At 41.9% G+C, this 21,684-nt stretch overlaps 1 protein-coding gene and 1 long non-coding RNA gene across 3 annotated transcripts; one reads left to right on the top strand and one right to left on the bottom strand.

The window, feature by feature from the left end:
- Nucleotides 1-287: 287 nt before the first annotated feature.
- LOC308362084 (von Willebrand factor A domain-containing protein 7-like) lies at nt 288-16,340 on the bottom strand (the record flags this gene model as incomplete). The annotated part of the gene is made up of 14 exons (XM_080834579.1): nt 288-572; nt 949-1,220; nt 1,391-1,483; nt 1,609-1,761; nt 2,566-2,698; nt 2,924-3,127; nt 3,449-3,565; nt 8,883-8,995; nt 9,318-9,487; nt 9,685-9,871; nt 10,119-10,247; nt 10,385-10,478; nt 11,270-11,554; nt 16,137-16,340. The coding sequence occupies 14 exons, from the start codon at nt 16,338-16,340 to the stop codon at nt 288-290; spliced, it is 2,439 nt and encodes an 812-aa protein (XP_080690705.1).
- On the top strand, nt 12,119-14,800 carry LOC308361489. Of its 2 annotated transcripts, none has more exons than XR_013968551.1 (4): nt 12,119-12,222; nt 12,824-12,974; nt 13,131-13,302; nt 14,381-14,800. It is a non-coding gene; the product is annotated as an uncharacterized lncRNA (long non-coding RNA). The 2 variants fall into 2 exon arrangements; XR_013968552.1 differs by having other exon boundaries at nt 13,131-13,313.
- Nucleotides 16,341-21,684: the final 5,344 nt, after the last annotated feature.

The following is a 21,684-nucleotide window of genomic DNA, read 5'->3' as shown; positions in this document are numbered from 1 at the left end:
GACTCAGTTTAGAATGCAGTCCTTGACTACTGTTATAGCGCAGAATTCAGCATAAACCGCTATGACCCAAAAAAACCCACCCAATATGCAGAAAACTAATATGTGAGTGCATGTGATTTCCTGTTCTGATGTACTTAGCTTCCCTTTTCATGGTTTTCTATGTTCCTTAAATTTGTCTTCAGGACACTGACCCTTCATGACCATTGAAGAAAACACCAAATGCTACTTAGCAGTTTATTCATTCTAATTTGTAAGTGGTATCTGATGAAGTCGAAATACAGTTGCTTTCACACAAAGCTAATGACAACATAGTTGGAGTCGGTGGCTCCAGGAGCTTCTGCCTCGATGGTCAGCGTGACGTCGGTGCCTGAAGGGGTGTCTGGCGGAGCTGTGAGAGTCACTGTGCCCTCAGCACGGCCTCCAGCCTCCAGAGTCACACTGCTGGGGAAAGACACGCTGAAGCCGCGGTCGTTCCTCACTCTGATGGTATAGCTACCTGCTGTGGTATTGGTTTCCACTGTGAAGGGCACAGTTATGGCCGCTCCAGGTTCCAAAGTGCCGTTTAATGAGGCCTGTGATGAGGAGGCATCATAAGAATACAGTTTTAGTGTCGTCAGTTGTCATGGCTCTGCCAGTATCCTCTCAAACCTTAATGCATTTTGATTGCCTCATCTATAAAATATGATATTAACATATTAATAAACATTGATATGAACATGGGCTATGAAGTATCTAGCTCCTCAGGAGTAAATAACATGCATCTGGGGTTACAGTCACAAAATAGGAAGAAAAAGACAATCTGGAGGTAAAATGTAGAAAATTTGAACTTATCTTCGGCTGCATAGTTCCACATTGAAATTGCCATATTCATACAACATCTCAAACATGACACATGCAAAAGATTCTGACTTTAAGGAGGAATTAGAAGTTAAAACACTGTTAGCTCACCGTCACAGCCACCCTGGAGGCCCTGAGCTGTGTAGAGGACTGCCTATGGAAGAGGATGGGGGAGGACCGGGAGGCTCCACTGGTTTCCCCCCTCAGATGGATGATGAAGTTTCCCACTGGCAGTTCGTCGACCGTTACCAGGAAGTCCTCACCTCCCAATGCCTCCACGGTTCCCTTTACAGCCCCAGATCCAGAGACAGGCACCAGAGCCACCTCAGTCACCCTCAATGACTCACTTCCTGTTACTGACATCAAGAGGGAAGCGCTCTTCCCTGTTTTGGAAAGACAATTGATTATTCAGTGGTCACAAACAAGCTAAAACATCTTCCAAAAGATGGAATCAAACTGGTGATGCTTCCGGTCCCCTACATCCAAATATCAGTAATTTACACATTGCATTCACACCTTATAAGCAAGCACAGTTGGAGTGCTTTGAACATACCAGCGGATGGACGACTCTGTTTAAGGTTTAAATCTCCATGTGCTCTGCCAAAGGCCTCCACAAAGTTGAACAAGAAGTTGATTGAACTTTGACCTGCACAGAAACACAAACACAACACATCGAGGAACACACAGTATGAAGTTACAGATAGTAGTTAGTAGATTGTAGGTTTTATGTTCCATCATATTTCTCTGCACAAAATGTTGAGAACTGCTCACCTCTGACTTTGACAGTAAATGTTGCTGTGGAGTTGATGGTGATTTCCCACAGTCCTGTGCGATTGTGGGTATTGACTTGCATACGCTGTAGGTTTCCCACCCTCTGAATCGTACCCAGAGGTCCCTCTGACAACTCATGACTCTGTGCCTCGCCTGAAATGGATTGGAATAAAAAGTTGGAGTACATTAACATTTAGTCATTTAGCAGACGCTTTTGTCCAAAGCGACGTACAAGGGAGAGAACAATCAAGCTAAGAGCAATTAAACCTGGTGTAACAATAAATACTGCTTATTTTTTCAAAAAATAGAAAACGACATAGAAAGCAAAGAAAAAGAAGTGTGGGACTGTCACTGCTTAAGTGCAAGTCAAGCCAAGGTGCCAGTTAGGAAGGGAGGTGCTCTCTGAAGAATTGGGTCTTCAAAAGCTTCTTGAAGGTAGAGAGGGACGCCCCTGCTCTGGTAGTGCTAGGCAGGTCGTTCCACCAACGTTGAACTACAACTGAGAATAGTCTGGATTGCCGTGCTTGCACCGGGGGCAGTGCCAGAGTCCTGGGTATAACATTTGCCCTTACAAGAGCATTTAGGTAGGTGGGAGCAAAACCAGTAAGCATTTTGTAGGCAAGCATAAGTGACTTGAACTTGATGCGAGCAGCTACCGGCAGCCAGTGGAGCTCAGTGAGTAGCGGGGTGACATGTGCCCTCTTTGGTTGGTTGAACACCAGACGCGCCGCCGCATTCTGGATCATCTGTAGTGGTTTTACCGCGCAAGCCGGCAGGCCCGTTAGGTGTAAAATAGAACTACTGCATTACAGTTTCATAATGCCTTCATAAAAGGAAGATCCATCTCTGCCATATGAAACAGAATGGAGGGTCGACATCTAAATGTAAAGAAAATATCTAATATCTGTTTAAATATCTAATATGTACACAGACATGAGTGATGGTCACCCCTCAAACCTGTGGGACTGTAGAGAGTAAACGCAGGTGAGGACCCTGTGATGTACAGCATCACATTGGACACCAACTCGTCCAGCAGGAAGGAGAAGTTTTCAGCCCTCACCGGGGTCCTCACGGCCTGGAGCAGGGTCACCTGAGGGGGGCAGGATGATATCTTATTACCAGCACAGAAAGCCAAGCTAACCAGTCTTTAAAACACAAAATTATCCCCCCATCCCTAATCGATGTGAAAACCTATTGGGTACCAGATTAAAAAATCTAAAAGCAAAAAAAAAGCAGTCTTGAAAACTTTTAAAGCAGTCTTTAAACCACAAAATTATCCCTCCATCCCTAATCAATGCCGAAACCTATCGGGTACCAGAGCAGGGGTTGAGGAGTCCTCTATGATCACAGTGGCCTGAGGCAGTGAGGACTTGGAGACCTCTATGGCCTGGCCCCCTGAAGCCTGTGCTAGGTCCCGGTAGAGCTGAGCATCCGCCTCAGCCAAGCGATTTGACGGAGGGCTCCCAGAGCCCTGACGGCGACGTGCTGAGCGGGAAGAGTCAGTTAGCATGAAGGTGACCTATGGGACAAGATAAGTGCTTTTAAATAGAATGCAAAAACATGAGATGTATAACACACGAAAAGTATCTACACAGTTCTGAACAGAATATGGGACATATTACACACGAAAAGTATCTACACAGTTCTGAACAGAGTATGTAAACACTACCAAGATATGCAGGCTCAGATTAACAAGCAACATCTACTTTGCAAACGTTTTGAATATAAAAAAAAGCATATACAGCTAGTTGACATAAAAAACAGACAAAAAGCCTACAGACATGAACACAGACAGTGTCACAGAGACACCTTGCTTTTTGGTTGATCCCACCAAATTCACCTTTGACTTGGTGCTCTCAGTCAGTGCAGTCACAGTGCTCTTCAGCTCAGCATCTTTGGCAGGAGCGTCGGTGAAGACAAAGATGTCAGAGGAAGCGGGAGCTGCAGTGAGTGCCAGCTGGTCATAGGACGACAACGGAACCCTGCTGTTTACTCATGCTGAAGCATACAATCATTCCTGACAACTGTCAAAACTGGAGACAAATTTTCTTAATTCATGATAGCTAACGTAGACCTTCTCACGAATAGACTACATACTTGTTTCATCCAATCTCTCACACCTAGTAGCTATAGAATTCTTACCCAGGCACCTATCTGATCACAACCCAGTAATGTCCACTTTTCATTATGGAGGAATAAAGAATAGGTTCAGTAGGTGGAGGTTTAATGCTTCCTTGTTAAAAAACGAGCATTTTATAACACAATTAAAATCAGGCCTAGAGGAATTTATAAATTTCAACAAAGATAGTGTTTCAGATATGACGGTGGTTTGGGCATCTATCAAGGGGTTCATACAGAATAATGCAATACGGTTCAGCTCCTATCTACATAATAGTAGATTACAAAAAATAAGCACCCTAGAGGAAGAATATAGGCTCTTGGAGAATGACCTTAAGGAAAACTACAATTTAACAACAGAAAATCATCTTAAAACAAAACAGGCAGAATTAAATGATTTACTAAGACGAAGGGCAGAATATATGATACACATAACAAAGCATAAGTATTACGCAGAGGGCAGCAGGCCAAGTCATTTGCTGGCATTGACACTCAAGCAGCAGTAAGCGAAAAGAGCGATACCAGCTATCAGATGTGCTAGGAAGGGTGTGGTGACATCAACAGAAGAAGTAATTGAGACTTTTAAAGATTTCTATCAAGACCATTGGCGCCGGAACCATAGAGGCCGCGGGGCCAATGGCCCCCCCACTTTTCGGGATTTTTTTTTTTTTTTTTTGTATTGGTTGCACACGTCATTCCTAAGCCATTCTATTGACATTAAATTTCTGCTAACCTGAAGATACTCATAGTGGGGGGGGCCATTAGAAGTGCCAGGCCCAGTGGCGTAACTATCGGTAAGCAGGGTATGCGGGCGCTTCGGTCTTCGAAATGTTCCACTCACGTCGGCAATATCATGTCCCCTGCCAGGGTCCCTTCATTGAGATTGAAAACATTACGGATGAACATAAACAGTTTTGTATTATTCTGAAAATACATGCCTACATCAGAGACAAATCGGGATGTATATAAAGTCATTAAAGTCTTACACTTCTTTACCATGGTGACCCTGGAAGAGTATCCATCCAAATAATAGCATGCTATATAAAGTAATTACACAAACATATTTGAAGTAATATTGACAACTTTTTTATATTTTAGGGATCATTCAATATTTTTCGAAGCTACCAACGATGTATTTTGGTGTATTTATTTTAAAATTGTGACTGGGGATTGTGGGATATGATATTGAACGTGTATTGCGTAGCTTAGGCAACCATTAAACAACTAAAAGTTTAAGAGTCGAATTCGAAATACAAACACAAAAGTGGATCTCAAAAACGAAAACAAAAAGAAAAATTGGACAAAGACAGGAATAAGTTGCCAAAAATCTGATTTTTTTTCCAAAGGATTCCTAAGGGGGAGGTCGAAATTGAGCGGGCGCAAGAGAGATCATATGAGGCAATAGATGGTAGCAGCAGCTCGCTGGCTAACACCAGCCCAAACATCAATGGAGAGGGTGAAAATATGGAAGAGAGCGAGGTAGATGAAAATATGGAAGAGAGCGAGGTAGATGCCATGCCAATCGTATCGACTCTCCTTGAGTATCCGACTGACATTGGACATTTTCCCTGAGAGTCTAGACTCAAATGTCAAACGTTATATAGACATGGCTATGCTACTCACCCCAACTAAATGTAGCCTACTGTGAGCCCTGCTGGCTGTTTGCTTCGCTAACATGGAAGACAATTAACTGGCGAAATGTGTCCAGGAAAATTCAGCTATGATGTAAGTAAGCACATTTTTATCTATTTAAGTGATCGGGTATTGCCTTTTAGTTTTTATTGTGTCTTTGGTCTTTTGGTGTGCAGTTTGGAGTTTGTTAATTTGGGTGCGCCATCACCAGTTTTTTATTTGTTGTGGTGCTCTTGCAGGTCGTCTAATTTCTACTATGCCGTGGGCAAAATTACCTATGGCGTCGTTTCCACGCTGTCTTTAAGTGTTTGGCTTAATTTTCAGTACCATGGTGAGAGACCTATAGTCAGTAATAACTGACCTAATCATGTCTATGGCGAAGACCGCTAAACAGGGGGACCTGACTGTTCCCATATTCAGGAGAGGGAGACTGAATGCTCTCTTGAGATGGCGAGAGATTTGGACTTTAGCGAGTGCCTTACAATACAAAGACTAGCCTATTTCGCGGTATAGATAAACATCGGACAAAAAGTAAGGAAATGTGTGTTTGGTAGATTGTTTCTTTTTGTATCAATGCCTCTGGGCAATACATATTATACCATTGGAAAGCCTGTTTTAATTTGTGCCGCATAAGGAACATGTATTTATAGGATGAGTAGCAGAGCTGAGTAGATGTAGGTTGCGTTCATGAAAATGTTGTCAAACTGCTTAGCGCCTGGCTGCCTGCATGCGCGCGATTGATATAGCAAAAATTAAGGAGAGTGACACATGCACGCGCATTTGGCCCCCCCACCACTGAAATCATTCCGGCGCCGCTGATCAAGACCTATATACAGGTGGACCAACACCTTCAGAAAATGACTTTTACAGCTTCTTTGGTGGACTAGAGCTTCCGTCATTGACAGCAGAGGACAGCGAGGATCTAGATTCGGCCATTACATTAGAGGAACTACTAAATGCAGTAAAAGCTACAAATAGGGGCCGTACTCCTGGCTTAGACGGGATACCGGTTGAACTATATCTTGAACTATGGGACATTCTTGGACCAATATGGTTGGACACTTTAAATTATGCTATTGAAAAGGGTGCCTTTCACAGTGACTTAAACACAGTCCCGATCACAGTCATTCCTAAACCCGGTAGGGACCCCTTGGAGTGTGCAAATCACCGCCCAATATCTTTGATAAATGCTGATCTCAAAATATTTTCCAAAGTTCTGTCCAGAAGACTTGAGAGAGTAATAGGGGAAATTATTACCCCAGATCAAACTGGTTTCATCAAGGGGCGCTTGGCCTGTGATAATATCCGTCGGTTATTACACATACTAAGTGCATCTCATAAATTACCACCTGACAGTGGCCTGCTTTTTCTAGATGCTGAAAAGGCATTTGATCGCCTGGAGTGGCCATTTCTTTGGAAGACCATCAAAGAATTCAAATTTGGTGATAAATTCTTGAAAATGATTCAAACACTATATGCCAATCCTTCAGCCCGAGTGTGTGTCGGGGGAGGTATGTTAGAGTTATTTGACATAAAACGGGGTACAAGACAGGGGGACCCCCTGTCTCCTTTACTTTTTACCTTATCCATAGAACCCCTGGCACACTTGATCAGAAACACTCTCACGATGTCCCCTATTACAATTGGTTCAACATCACATTCTATATCACTTTATGCTGATGATACATTGGTTTATTTGGCAAATGTCCAGCAATCGCTGCCATGCGTCTTAACAACACTGGATCGTTTTGGATATCTGTCAGGGTATAAGGTCAATCTTTCAAAATCCGCCCTTTTTCTTATTAATACAGATAAAGATAAGATATCTCTCCCAGCCAAGATTAAGGTCATAAATGAGGTCCTATACCTGGGTGTTAGAATAAATACTTCCCCTATGTCTGTGGCAAAACTAAATTATTCAACAATTCTGGAAAAAATAGAGGAGGATATACATAGATGGAAACACTTGCCAAGCTCTGTACCTGCCCGTATTTCAGTCATAAAAATGAAAATTTTTCCCCGCATTAATTTTGTTAGCTCAATGATCCCACTTGCACCTCCAGTGGGATATTGGAAAAAATTGGAGGCCTTACTAAGAGGTTATGTGTGGAATGGTAAACAACCACAGTTAAAATGGTCAGCTCTTCAGGTTGATAAAATCAATGGGGGAATGGCCTGTCCTAATTTCAAGTTATACCACTGGGCGTTTGTATTAAGAAGTTTCAGATACTGGATAGATGAGGGCTATGATTCCGCATGGAAAAATATAGAAGAAGAATTAATAGCACCTATTAGATTAAAAGACTTCCCTCTAACGTGCTTTGCACTATGGTCCAATTTTGACATATATGATTCAGGTGTTCAGGGCAGCAGAAAAATGTATAAACTTCAAAAACATATGGTGCAAATCATCCCCATTATGGAATAACAATCACCTTTTATCTGGGGGAAAACCTTTCATTAACAAACACTGGGGGGCTAGGGGCATCAACACACTGCAGGACTGCAATAGGGCTGATACAATACTTAATTTTCAAGAGTTGATATCTCAATACAATATTGATAAACATTCTCTTTTCTTTTCTTTTAGAATAAGATCAGCCTGTAAGGCCTACAGGGTTCCTTGGGGGTCAGAGTTAAAGGAGCATCCCATCTTAAGCTGGCTACAACATTCTCCAAAGCAAATAGTATCATACCTCTATGATAGATTCAACTCCCAAAAATATACACCCACACCAGGAATGAAATCCTGGGATAGAGACATAACAGATTTGGGACAAGAATTAGACTGGGAAACCATTTGGGACAACGTCTCTGGTGCCTCAAAAAATCCAAATCATAGATATATACATTTGAAATTCTGCCATAGGGCATATGTAACGCCAAGAATAAGACATCTGATGGGATTTGCCCCTGACCCTTATTGCTCTTTTTTTTCTGGGGGGATTGTGTATATCTGTATCTATATAACACGTTTCCTGATGTTGTTGATTGTATATCTGCGATATGGAAATAAAAAATGGATGAGAAAAAAAAATGTATAGCTAACGTGATCTTTGCATAATATGATTTAACTTAATGTGAACACATAAAACCACTGTTGAAACACTGGGCAAACAATGTCGTGGATTGAGTCACTAGATAATAATATTAATTGATTTAAGGGAAGTGTTACGACCCCCTGCTCCCCTGCAGGCATTGCAGTGGCCGTGCGTGGCCTGCAGGCAACCATGGGGATGACGAGCGTCATGATGGACTAATTATCCACACCTGGGGAGGTGTGCAGTATAAAGGACCAGTGAACACCTGTCTCTATCTCTCTCTCTCGAGCTGGCATGCAGCATTGGACGTTACCCCTAGACACGTCGCCATTGAGTTGTTATTTTGTATGGATTTAATAAATACGCGTTACTTTTGTAGAAAACCGTTGTTGTCTGCCTCCAAACGTTATTGTTTCGGACACGAGCCGGCCGAAGCATAACAGGAAGGTTACAGTTTTAGCTCATACATACATACATACATACCAGTAGTCCTGATAAGCTCATTTCAGGAATATCCCCTCCACCCGAGGCACTGAGCTTGTTGATATGCTGCTTGAAAATATCGGCATCAGATGTCCTGATCAGTGGCCCGATGTCTGTACAATCACAAACAGAGACACCAGCAGTCAATGAACACGTGTAACGACAAGATCTGTGCATTTTTTATATACTTCATTTTTTATATACTTCATTTCTGAGTTTTTTATTGTGTTACGTTTATTTTGTCTGTTTTGTTTTGGTTTATTTATTTATTGTTCTTCTGTTTTCTGTAGCTTCAGTCAGGGCATTGCTGCAAAAGAGCCCTGTGCTCAGTCAATTCTCCCTGAATAAACAATGATAATGAAAATGAATGATTTCACTGCTGAGGTCATCCATCTTCCCTAATGTTAGATGACTGGCGCCCCCTGCTGGCTTGACCTGGGTCATTGAATGGGACCAGGATGTACTCTGAGGGCTCCTCCTGGGTGCCACGTTTGAGATCGATGATGGAGAATGAGACCCGCTTTGCCTCGGTGATGTCGTCAGACATGCTGCCTGTGGTGTCAACCACGAAACAAAGCACCGATGACTGTGACATTCCCACTAACCTGAGGGACAAAAGACAGAGAGGAGGGGAGAGAGAGAGAGAGAGAGAGAGAGAGAGAGAGAGAGAGAGAGAGAGAGAGAGAGAGAGAGAGAGAGGTTTTTAATGCACAAACAGCTGTTAACCTGTCCGAATGTTCTGACTTCCTGCAAAGAGGTCAAATACTCTAATAAATACTAATAATCAGTCAGCCTGTATTACCGCAGGAAGTCTTTGTCCCCTGTGGTCAGTCTGATGTCCTCCAGGAGCTCCATGGTGGCGTTGATGGCCACCTGTGCTGCTCGCAGGTGCAGGTGCCCATGGCTCGCTGTGGTGTCATCCTTGTTAATCCCACCAACTGGATCCTGTTTACTGGTCCTGTCAGAAAAACCACCATGGCTGCACTTTCCTGCAGTGAGTTGGGCACACATTAATGCTATGTTGATGTCTCTGATGGGGTATGAGCTTCAGTAGAGCATTCATGAACAAATGAGCAGGAAAGAAAAAAAAACAATGAAATCAGTCGTGCCATTGGCTCAGGGCTGATGTGATGTGTAACCCCTTAGAACTACATTTCCCAGAGTTCTGCAGTGATTGTTATAGGGGGAGTCTAAGCACTGATATGTGTCTTAGGGAATATATGTGAACATGGCAACCTGGTGGCTTGACAGGAGATACGAGGCTGAAGTAGCCTGATGTGAGTTTCTCCTCCTGTAGGATCTCAGGTAGGAGGTTATCACTGCAGTCTCCTCCTTTACAGTTTTTGCAGGTGGCTCTATCAGGACCTGGGGAAAAGAAATATTGTGCAGTGTGTTTGAGCTTAGATGAGAGAAAGAGAGTGGGTGTAAGGAATAGCATTGTGTAATGTTTATCTAAACCCCCCCCACCCCCCCCACACACACACACACACACACACACACACCTGCCAGATTATCCAAAGGCGTGTCTGGCCTGATCAAAGTGGAGAATGGTACCGTGTTTCCTATCTCTATCCAGTTACTGTGGCTGTAGAAGTCCTGTGCAAAAAAAGAGATGTTGATTGTCCTTAGTGTTAATGTTAAAGTGAGAAGGTGTCCATCTGTCTGTTGGAGACCAAAGGAAGGAGGTGAAAGAGGCTCTGTCCATCTGTTTCCATGGCAACATTAGTGTTTGGGAAGAGTGAGCTTTTACTGTCAGCAGTGCTGACTGACAGGACAAGCCATGGGTGTGCCTGCTGAATGTCAACACTCAAGGTATGTTCTATTGACCAACACCTGCATCTTATGAAGAAGGGGTGTTTGGTGAACTAATATTTGTATTTGTTTGTAATCCCGAAGTTGGTGTAGCCTAGCCAAATGTACATGTAACGTCATACATTGAGTCCAATATTTGCGCCTTTCTGAGTAATGTATTTGAATTTATGAACATCCTATTATGCAGATGACAACCTTACAAATGGAGCAAGTCTGAGAATTGACTATGCACTGCCAATGACTCTGACAGGAGCTATAGCCTGCACACCACACAATTCCACTTGTAAACACAAGAACACAAAAATAATCCAAACATTAAGGTGCGCAGTAAATGTACGACATTTAATGTTTCTATACAATAGAACAAGTCAGTACCTAGAGTGAAACCAAACTGACTTGTTGTTTAGTTCATGATTTTCAAAATGTCTCCAAACAGCACATCATGAAGCTAGGAGAATCCAGGGCAAAACAACTGAAACTCTCCAACAACCAACCAGTCTGTGTGACAACAGCTCTACCTCATCCACAGCAACCACTCAAGAACACACACACTTATTATGGACGCAAGCATTCACCTGCAGTGTGTGACAGGCAAAACCCAAGCTGATTCTGGCAGAGAGGAAGTCCCGGCGGTTCACGGCAGCCTTGACGGCAGCGGCACCCTGGGCCACCAGGTCTCGCCCTTCAGCGAATGTCTCGTCGTCGAAGTGGTGCGGAGCGCTCAAAGCCGCAAGAACGTCCACAGCCGCATTGCTGAGGTAAATAAGTATCACAACTGACTGGAAGGCCGGGGCCAAGAGGGAGGACGCCCCTGGGGAGCATGCCCGCGACAGGGTGTATGCCGTCAGATTATCATCAATCTGAGAGACGGGGTTGATAAGAGAGGGCAGTTTTAATGAATGACTAGAGATCATAAGAACATAGTTAGAATATAATCTGTATGGCTAATGCAGTCTCTCTAAGCTTCATGAAATGTAACACTACAGAAGCCTCCTACATGGTCTCAATAACTTGTCAAACTAGATTTTCACCAAAGGCTACAACAGGGGTGTCAAACATACGGCCCGCGGGCCTGATCAGGCCCACCAGGGTGTCCAGCTCGGCCCGTCGGATGACTTTGCTAAGTGTGAAAAGAAAGACATAAATTGCAAAAAAAAGTCGCTGCAATACCTAATCCGTCCACTGGGGGCCGCACTGTTAAACTAACATTACACTGAGAACCATAACTAACAGTTAATGAAGCTGCTTGCAGCTAGCAGCTAGCCAGCGAACTTGAGTAGGGTCCGACTGCGTCCTGCAAGACGGGGGCGTATATTTTGAGGAGGCGTGTATTGTAAGGAGGGCGTGTATTTAGTCGGCCCTGATTGGTCTGATTCACGACGGCGTCTGGCGTCACACATAGCCTCGTGCAGAGCCATAATCTATTTGACATTTGCGGATCTCTTCTCTTGTCGAAACTAGTCCGGAGATTTAACGAACTGGTCAATAGCAGTTAGACAGCATAATGATGATTGCCTCGATTGATTTGGTAAGTGGACTGCATTATCAGTCAGAGATCGTATACTGTCATTGTTCTTGGTGTAGTTCTACTTTAAATTTTCATGTACACTCACAGCGTAATAATGTGTCGTCAATCCAACCACAAATTGGCTGCGTTTTTGGGTTGTCTCTGCTAACTTTTCCTTTATGTTGATATTGCTTAAGCTTAACAGTTGTTGCTTTTCATGTTACCTATTTAATTGTTAGGTACCGCGTTTGATGCCGTGTTTGTTTTGTCGCAATATACTCTCACTGGTTTGTATTGATTTGATTATCATCATTTCGCCGTGTTACCGATTTGAAGTTGTCATCCCATGGCTATATGGTTAGCCGCTAACTAGTAGGAGCGGGAAAGGATCTGCACACTGCTTGCAAAGGACTTGATTAGATCAAAGATGCCTGAGGAAGATCTGTCTGTTTGTGTGAGCCATGTTACAGCATCTATGTCACACCTGCGCTTACATTGTATACACTTGCATTTATCTATAGGGTTGGTTTAGTTAATTACAAATCGGATGCCTAAGAGCTGACTTAAACTGTAAATCTGGTTGAATTGTTTGTGCAGCAGAAATTACTTTTTGTCTTTTCAGATCCATCCAACTGTTTGCAAACATGGATCTCTGATGCAGCCAGTGCGGTTGGGAGATTCTTACGGGTGCCAAGTTTGAAGAAAAGTTGGCGATTACCCAGCCATGGTTGCACATGTTCAAACACATGACAGAGCAGCCATATCTCACAATGGTAATTGAAAGTTAAATGCATGTCACTAATGTTTTATATTCTATGTTCTTTATACTTTTATCAAACTCATAACATATCAATTAGCTTGTGATGTAGTGAACAAGGAATACTAACAGTTAATATTTTCTAATTTACTTTTCTGTTCCTTTTTGGAAGGCTACAAAATCTATAGGTGCCAACACAACTGTGCCAACACAAGATCTCCACACTACCACAGTGTGTGCTCAACCATTACTGGCAGCAAAACTTCATGGATAAAGCACCTGCAGTCCTGCCCTGGCATGAGGACACCACCTCCATCTCAAGGCCTCAGCACGCCGAGCCCAATGTAATGTAAAGGTCTGATTGGATAATGCGTAACCGACAAATCAAGATTTATGACTGTGCGCAATGACGCAGGTCATTGAGTCCGTCATCACCACAGCGACAGCGTACACAACAAGGCAGCTGAAGTAAGAGTTTCGTGCGAGTTCAGATCTAATTTATATTCTAGTCCTATAGTTTAGATTAGTTTATATCCTCTATTGCATTATTGTCTTTTCCTTCATTCAAAAATGAAGAAATATAGCACCTAACATGCTTTAGAGTTCCTGTTTTATGACGGCGAAGGACACTTTGAATTGGCCGATGATAACTCAGATGGGGCAATCCCACGAGGAGTTGGATTGGGAATATCGCATTGACGGTGTCCTTGACATGTTAGTACATATCTGCATTAACTACTAAGAGCATGCATTTCGGTATGTTTCCACGAGATTATTACCAAGTAGTATCTGACTAAAAAGCAGGAATGCTAGCAAGCAGGCTAAGCTACTTATGTTATGTGGGTGGATGCAACCGTCATCACGAATAGGTTATTTTGTATAGCACGTTTTCCTGGTCTTATTTGTTTGCTGTTTACATAGTAATATTGTTATAATAGTAGTAATATAATCGAACTAATAGTGTTGTTTACATAGTAAGAAATGCTCATACGGCTGATGGAGCAAAATATACTATTGTAAATTAACTTTGATTTACGGACACGCACCTGACCCATTCGCACCTCGATAAACCAACCTAATTCCTGCTATCAAAACCCCCGTATTCACCCTTTGTTCCCTGATCTCATCCCATCAACCCTAGAGAATTATCATTAGTATGTATTATCAGACTCTGTAACCAAGACATCAAGATATATATTCTCTTTTGTCTCACAGACAACTACGCAATTAGCACCTAACCCCACCCCATAATATCAAGATCTAGTCACCATGTTGCATATATCTTATGTTTAGTTGCATATTGTGTTTTGTTATTTTACAAAGTTGTTTTTGAGATGTACAGTTATGCTTACTCAGTAATCTATTGTTTTATTTTCGCTGGGTTGCTTGTATAACATTTGCCAATTGATTTTGTTCCCCCAGAGATGTCCCTGCAAAAGACACACCTGTCCTCTCCCAACACCCCTCAGCTCTTTGACCTGCCAGGACCATCAAGGCCTCCAGCTTGAAGGTTTTTCATTTTGATTTTATTTTATGAAAGACTGAGACCACTGGAACAAACACCAGGACAGGCTTCACTTCAAATAAGTACAAAACCACAAAAAACATTTGTGATGATGTAGCCTACTTCTAAGTGGATTTGGGTAGGTTTTGGATAGCCCAAAGGCCATCATGTATATTTTTTACAAGAAAATACAGTACAATTCAAATGTTTACATTGAAATTAATTCAAATTGGTTTGCTGTAGTACAGATGGCAAGAAAAAAGTTTGAATGCTGGATATTCAGTGACTTTTGTATTTGGTGACTTTGGAGAGGTTATGAGACACTTGGAGACGGCTAAAAAGACACCATGTGGAAACTGATGGGTAGCACTTGTAAACTTTTGTCTATCTTCCTCAAATTTTTTACACACACTGTCAAGATGTTGGTGAATCAGGAAATAAAGGTTTTGGTTTCCTCTGACATTCAAAACCCAGTTCTATACTGGAAAAAAAAAAAAAAAAAAAAAGGTTGTTGTGTTTTTCCCTGACAATTCTTACTTTTACTGCTCTGAAATGTAAACTAAAATGACATAATAAACACTTTAACTAATTGCAGTTGATGGCCCGAGTGTCTTCTTTAATTTAAGCAATGAATGGTTATTATGCAATGTATAGAACCAGAGATATTCAAGTTTTAAATGTGAGAGAGACAACAGAGCAAAATGGGTGGAAATTGTGAAAAAACGCCCTGCTGGTACAACAGGTTAATGTTTTGGATACATCCTTCCACTGCATATTGCAGTCTCTTTTGCAATATGAAATTGCACTTGTTTTCTTAATAAATGTCAAGGGTTGTAAATCAGAATGTCTGTTAAGAATATGGAAGTTTATGAGTACCAACGTTTTGTCACTTTTTGAAATGGTCCTGTAATGGCTTTAAAAACAGCGTAAATGCGATGTCTGCTCCTCTGCAGACGTCAAACGCGTTGCAAGGCGAGGGAATATGCCGAGGAGAGCCATAAACAGTGGGCTAACTGGGCTGATGTCTTTATGTTTGTGATATATTAGAAAGACCTTAAAACAGGGTTTATCATCCAAAAACCTTCACCAATGATTTAAACATAGAGAAATATTGTCATTATATGCGTTATTATGCTATGATTTTACTGGTCCGGCCCACTTGAGATTACAGTGGGCAGTATGTGGCCCCTTAACTGAAATGAGTTTGACACCCCTGGGCTACAAGGTCTACCATGTTTCATCACACTGATCTGACTCAGTGATACTGATAAAGGTTTGCCACTTTAATATCTTTTGTTTTTGAATGTCCCCTGTTACAGAGCTTAGTGTTTTTGTTTTTAAATCAGTGTATATTAAAGTGATAGCCGTGTTGATCTGGGAATGTGGGCTGAACTTCCAGCGCATCCCTCACTCTATCTCTCTCTAACACACCTGTCACACGTACGTGTTCCAATGCGTTGATGCGACAGGGTTAACGGATCCCCATTCACTTTGAATGGGGTGACGTCATCCTTTTGCCGAAACTGAACGGAGCCACAATTCAGTTCGGCAAAGGATGACGACACCCCATTCAAAGTGAATGGGGATCCGTTAACCCTGTCGCATCAACGCATTCCAACAAGTACGTGTGACCGGTGTGTAAGGAGTGTGTCACATGAGGTCCAGGTCACTTACAGGCAAGGTCCAGTTCTGGCCTTGTGCTGTGGCCATTGCATGGCACACTTGGCCAGTCTTGCGGTAGATGGCCCTCTGGGTGATGTCACGGTGTGTGAGAGAGTCATCCCCACGAGAGATTAGTGGCTTGAAGGTTTCGGTGAGCGGGCAGAAGAGGAGTGTCAACCAGAGCAGAGATGCGTGGGCCGTCACTGAAGAGAACATGATGAACAAAGAGTTCCTGGGCAGAGAAAAGGATTGACCTTTCTTTTAATTATTGCCTTTTCCTCTTGTTCTCTCTCTCTCACACACACACTTCCCCACTACACCTCATTCACCCTTTCCAACACACAAAACTTTACCATGGAAACATTTTTTTTATTCTTATTAAATACTACTTGATGTTCTGTATTCTTTATAAATACTCATTTGACTTAAGATTGCTGCTTCAGACACAAAACAGTGACAGCAAAGATCAACTCTCTCCCATTCAAATCCACTGAGATAAAATACAAGTAAACAAGCTAACAAGCAACTGGTACTACAGGCCATTTGCTGGCATTTGATTCGCTGGTTACTGATAAAGGCAATGAGGCAAACTCAAAACAGCTGTGGCTTTCAGATAAATGGAGACTTGTAAAGCACATACTATAGAAGAGTGAATAGAGCTGTTTGTCTGTCTAGGAGCATGTATTGCCATGTTATCAGCAAAGGTGGTTTCAGGTCAATTTTCTGGTTCAGCTGTCATTAGAACATTTGAGATGTTTCTGTTCTTCTCTCAGGGAGTGCTGGCTATGCTATTTAAACAAAGCTCATGTTCTGAGGTAAGGGGTTTCACCCAAGGCCCAAATGAAAGGATTCAGGTAAAGTTTGTTTAGTACATGTTTGATCAGTACCATATCAAAGATTGGTTAGAAATGTGAATCACTTGCTATCACACTTCCAATATGACACAATTAGAATTATACTTATTTAAATACAGACATATACAGCCGCGGAAAAAATTAAGAGACCACTTCAAAATTATCAGTTTCTCTGGTTTTACTATTTATTGGTATGGGTTAAAGTAAAATGTACATTTTTGTTTTATTCTATAACCTACTGGCAACATTCCTACCAAATTTCAAATAAAAATATTGTCATTTAGATCATTTATTTGCAGAAAAATGACAATTGGTCAAAATAGCAAAAAAGATGCAGTGTCTTCAGATCTCGAATAATGCAAAGAAAACAAGCTCATATTCATTTTTAAACTACACAATACTAATGCTTTAACTTAGGAAGAGTTCAGAAATCAATATTTGGTGGAATAACCTTGATTTAAAATCACAACTTTCATGTGTCTTGGCATGCTCTTCACCAGTCTTTCACATTGCCGTTGGGTAACTTTATGCTACTCCTGGCGGCAAGCCAGGCCAGTAAAGGTGTGGATGGAGTACCACCAGATCAGGACCCTGTCATGGCCAGCCCAATTTCGAGACCTGAATCCCATAAAAAACCTCTGAAATGTGATCAAGAGGAAGATGGATGGTCACAAGCCATGAAAAGAAGCCGAGCTGCTTGAATTCTTGCGCCAGGAGTAGCATAAAGTCACCCAACGGCAATGTGAAAGACTGGTGGAGAGCATGCCAAGACACATGAAAGTTGTGATTTTAAATCAAGGTTATTCCACCAAATATTGATTTCTGAACTCTTCCTAAGTTAAAGCATTAGTATTGTGTAGTTTAAAAATGAATATGAGCTTGTTTTCTTTGCATTATTCGAGATCTGAAGACACTGCATCTTTTTTGCTATTTTGACCAATTGTCATTTTTCTGCAAATAAATGATCTAAATGACAATATTTTTATTTGAAACTTGGTAAGAATGTTGCCAGTAGGTTATAGAATAAAACAAAAATGTACATTTTACTTTAACCCATACCAATAAATAGTAAAACCAGAGAAACTGATAATTTTGAAGTGGTCTCTTAATTTTTTTCCGCGGCTGTATATATAACACATACAATTGTATGTTTCTGTAAATCAATCAACAAGTTAAACAAAAAAAATCAGATTATTAGAATAATTTTTCTACCTGTGCTGGGTGAAGACCGGTCTAAGTGCTCGGGAGCTTTTCACCTTCTCAGGTGAGTCCCTGGTATTTATGCTGGCATCCACTTCTCCCTCACTAACTGACTCACTGTCACACAACTCCCCAACGACACAGGAAGCCACGTTTCACCAGCCATGTTTCACCAGCCATGTTTCTCCAGCCACGTTTCACCAGCCATGTTTCTCCAGCCACGTTTCACCAGCCATGTTTCACCAGCAAAGCGTGTTTGTGTGGTGTGTTCACGACCACACCCCATGATGTGAGATTTCGCGGGACTGGTATCTTAAGATGCTCTTATCTAATCTAAAACAACAATAAAATGCACAATCCCTCTCTGCTTAAGACAAAGCTGTACTGACAAATTAACAACTCTCAATAAGACTCATCAAATTCCTTTATCTCAGTATTCCTCAACCAGAGGGAATCCCTCATATGCTCCCACTCCTGACTCCTCAAACCATCAAAATCTGGTACACATCCACTCACCCCCACCTGTGCACACAGGCCTCAGCCAATCAGGGGTTTAATAATGGTCAGGTGAGGTGGGGACCAAAGGAAAGATGAGAAAATGTGAGGATAGCGGAGTTTCCAACTTTTTAACTCTAATTTGACCATTTGGATAGTAAAGAGTGGAAACGCTTGGAATTAGCATAAAATGTTATAAATAGAATAAGATCTTTATTTACTGGAAGAGGGTAGATTAACTCCTGATTCGCTTGGGGTATACTGCAACTAAGGTTGAGTTCAAATTAAATCAAATTTGTTGTGTTTGAATTAGGTGTTTCTGGTCCGATTGCCCTGATAAGCTAGTTTTGAAACAACAGCTGTTCACAAGTCCTCTCTTGATTAGGAGAGTAAAAATGAAAGTCACATAACACAGCAAATGGAAACGTGCACTGACTTACATTATCTTTTACTACATTTTGAAACCCACTTCATTTGACAAACATAATAAGACATATCGCACTGAGCTGTAGGTGCTGCCCTATCAAATAATATGAAAATTAGAAATAATGGGTGCAAGGCTACTATTCCTAACAAGTTTTAATCTCTTTTTGATTCTTGTGCAGCTTCAGCACCATCATTATTTAATGTGACAGGGTTTGAAATGTGATTGGGCATCAGATAAAGGATGAATGGGAATCGAAAAAACAAGAATTGAGGGGATGAATATGTCTTAAGCGCATGTGTGTGGGTTTGCGTGTGTGCCTGTGAGTGAGAGAGCGAGAGAGAGAAAGAGAAAGAGATAGAGAGAGAGAGAGATGTCATAATGGGCCTCATTTATACAAAGGGCCTCATTTATAAAACGTACTTACGCACAGAACTGATCTTAGACTGTGCGTGCGATCAAATCCACGTCTAAGTACAGATTTATAAAAAACGTCTTAGACGTAGAAAAGGACGTATCTCTACGTCTGGTTTCAGTTCGTGTAAGTACATTTCCTTGCGGCAATACTGGAGTACTGCAGGAATTCAGGACTCTCCGGCACGCAGTTTCATCAACGTCAGCACCACCGTCACCATTTGGGCTAATGGTGAAAGGCCAAATTAATGTTTCGCTCAATAAAATCAAATAAACTATTAGAATAATTTACACATGAATGAGATTCACATCTTATAGGTATTCCGTTTTAATTTCACAAGTGTAAAACATTTCGCTCAAACTTATAGCCTATAAAAAGACTAAAAGTGGCTTAGTTTTCAGTAGGAGATATGGCTGCATTGGCGTTGTTAGAGGATACTACTGACGTTCTGCTGATGAAAGCGCAGATGCGGGCCAAAACATCGTTAGAAAGCCTGTCTGCTGGCGTAATGGCAAAAGCAAAGTATGTGAAATGTAGTAGACACGTCTCCGAAGCACCATGAAGCCGCATCTACGGCAGCAGCACCATGGCTTTGGTGCGCTCCACTACCGACCACGCACGGGCATGTGCTGTATTGAAGTGGGCTTCCTAGGCTGTTTGAGTGTGCACAATCTGGAGGAGAATACATTGGGAACCCTATTTTACGCAGGAAATCTTCTTTCACAATTTGCTGTTCCTGGGCACTGTATGGAATTCTAATTGATGCTGGCATATAGAGGGATAATACTGCAAAGAACATCGGGCAAAATTCTGCTTGAAGATGACGGGGATGCGGGCATATAGAGGGATAATACTGCAGAGAACATCGGGCAAAATTCTGCTCAATGATGACGGGGATTGCTCGACTGGCACTGCACGAAAACCAAGATTATCGGGCCCGTAAACGCTGTGATACACCTGCGAATGATCAGCATTCATGGTTGATCACGGACATTCCCCCGAAATATCCGTCTGCCGCAAATCATCGGAATTTCCCAGGAAGGAACCAAGAGGGGAGGGGGGGCGATGTGGTACTTCTCACCTCCCGCCGACAGAGGTGCGAAAGACTCTTATTAGCATATTGAGTGTAGCCTCACACACAATACAGCCATTCGTTGAAAATGACCAAGATTTAAAATGAAACTGTCTTGTGATTGGGGAAAGAGATTCTTCCCTATTGGTCACTTTCAACTGACAAAATCGTAGCCCCTCCCATTCACAGCTATTGCCTCATAAAAACGAAATTAATAATTTATGTATAATAATATTATAATAATATACTAATAATGGTTATATATGAAATTAATGAACTTCTTATTAATCATTTAAATAATCATAATCATAGTAGGCCTAATAGAAAGGCAGTTGCTTTAGACAAATCGAGCATTGAAGACCTTAGTCAGGAATTGAAAACCAAAGCTTTATTTACAAAGACAAACAGACATTACATCTGAGAAGAAAACCAACGAGAAGAAAAAAACAGCAGCAGCAATAACAGTGACACATCACTGGGACATTTTTTTTTTTTTTACACGGCTTTAATACTGGCGGAAATGTCTCTTTGCAGCCTCAGAGTCATACACCGGTGGTGGTAGTCTTGGCGACGGTGTGCCGACACGAAGCCTTCTGTGGTGCGTCAGCGCATATCTGGGGTCCAGGTCGAGTCTTCCCTTCATCGGACATCAGGTCCAGAGTTACGTCCTCCCATAGGTCCATTTCGTCCCTCGTCAAGACAGTCATCCTCGCCTCCAACAGCTGTAAAGATAAACCAAATTAGTGCCGCTGTGCCGACACAACAATAACGCATATTTCTGTACTTCGTCCATCAAATGTGTTTTACGTCCATCAAATGTGTTTAACGGCTGGGATGTACATTTGCTTTTAAAGGACATTGTTTCTGATGCAAAAACGTCACATTTTATTAACACGATTACATAGGACCAGGCGCTGCAATTACTGTAGCCTACAGCTGATCTAATCCTTATCAACCTGGCCGCTGCCTGAGCTGCAAGGCTTGGCTGGCTGTACCGGTAATTTCTCCGGACAGTCTCGTAATACGTCTTACAAGCCTCTGGAAAATAAATAATTAAGTTAAAAGTTAGAGTTAGGCTAAGTTAAAAGTTAAATAACAGA

The sequence above is a fragment of the Sprattus sprattus genome (genome assembly GCF_963457725.1).
Source record: "Sprattus sprattus genome assembly, chromosome: 3".
In the NCBI taxonomy this organism is placed as follows: domain Eukaryota; kingdom Metazoa; phylum Chordata; class Actinopteri; order Clupeiformes; family Clupeidae; genus Sprattus; species Sprattus sprattus.
This window is presented reverse-complemented; position numbering and strand designations above follow the sequence as displayed.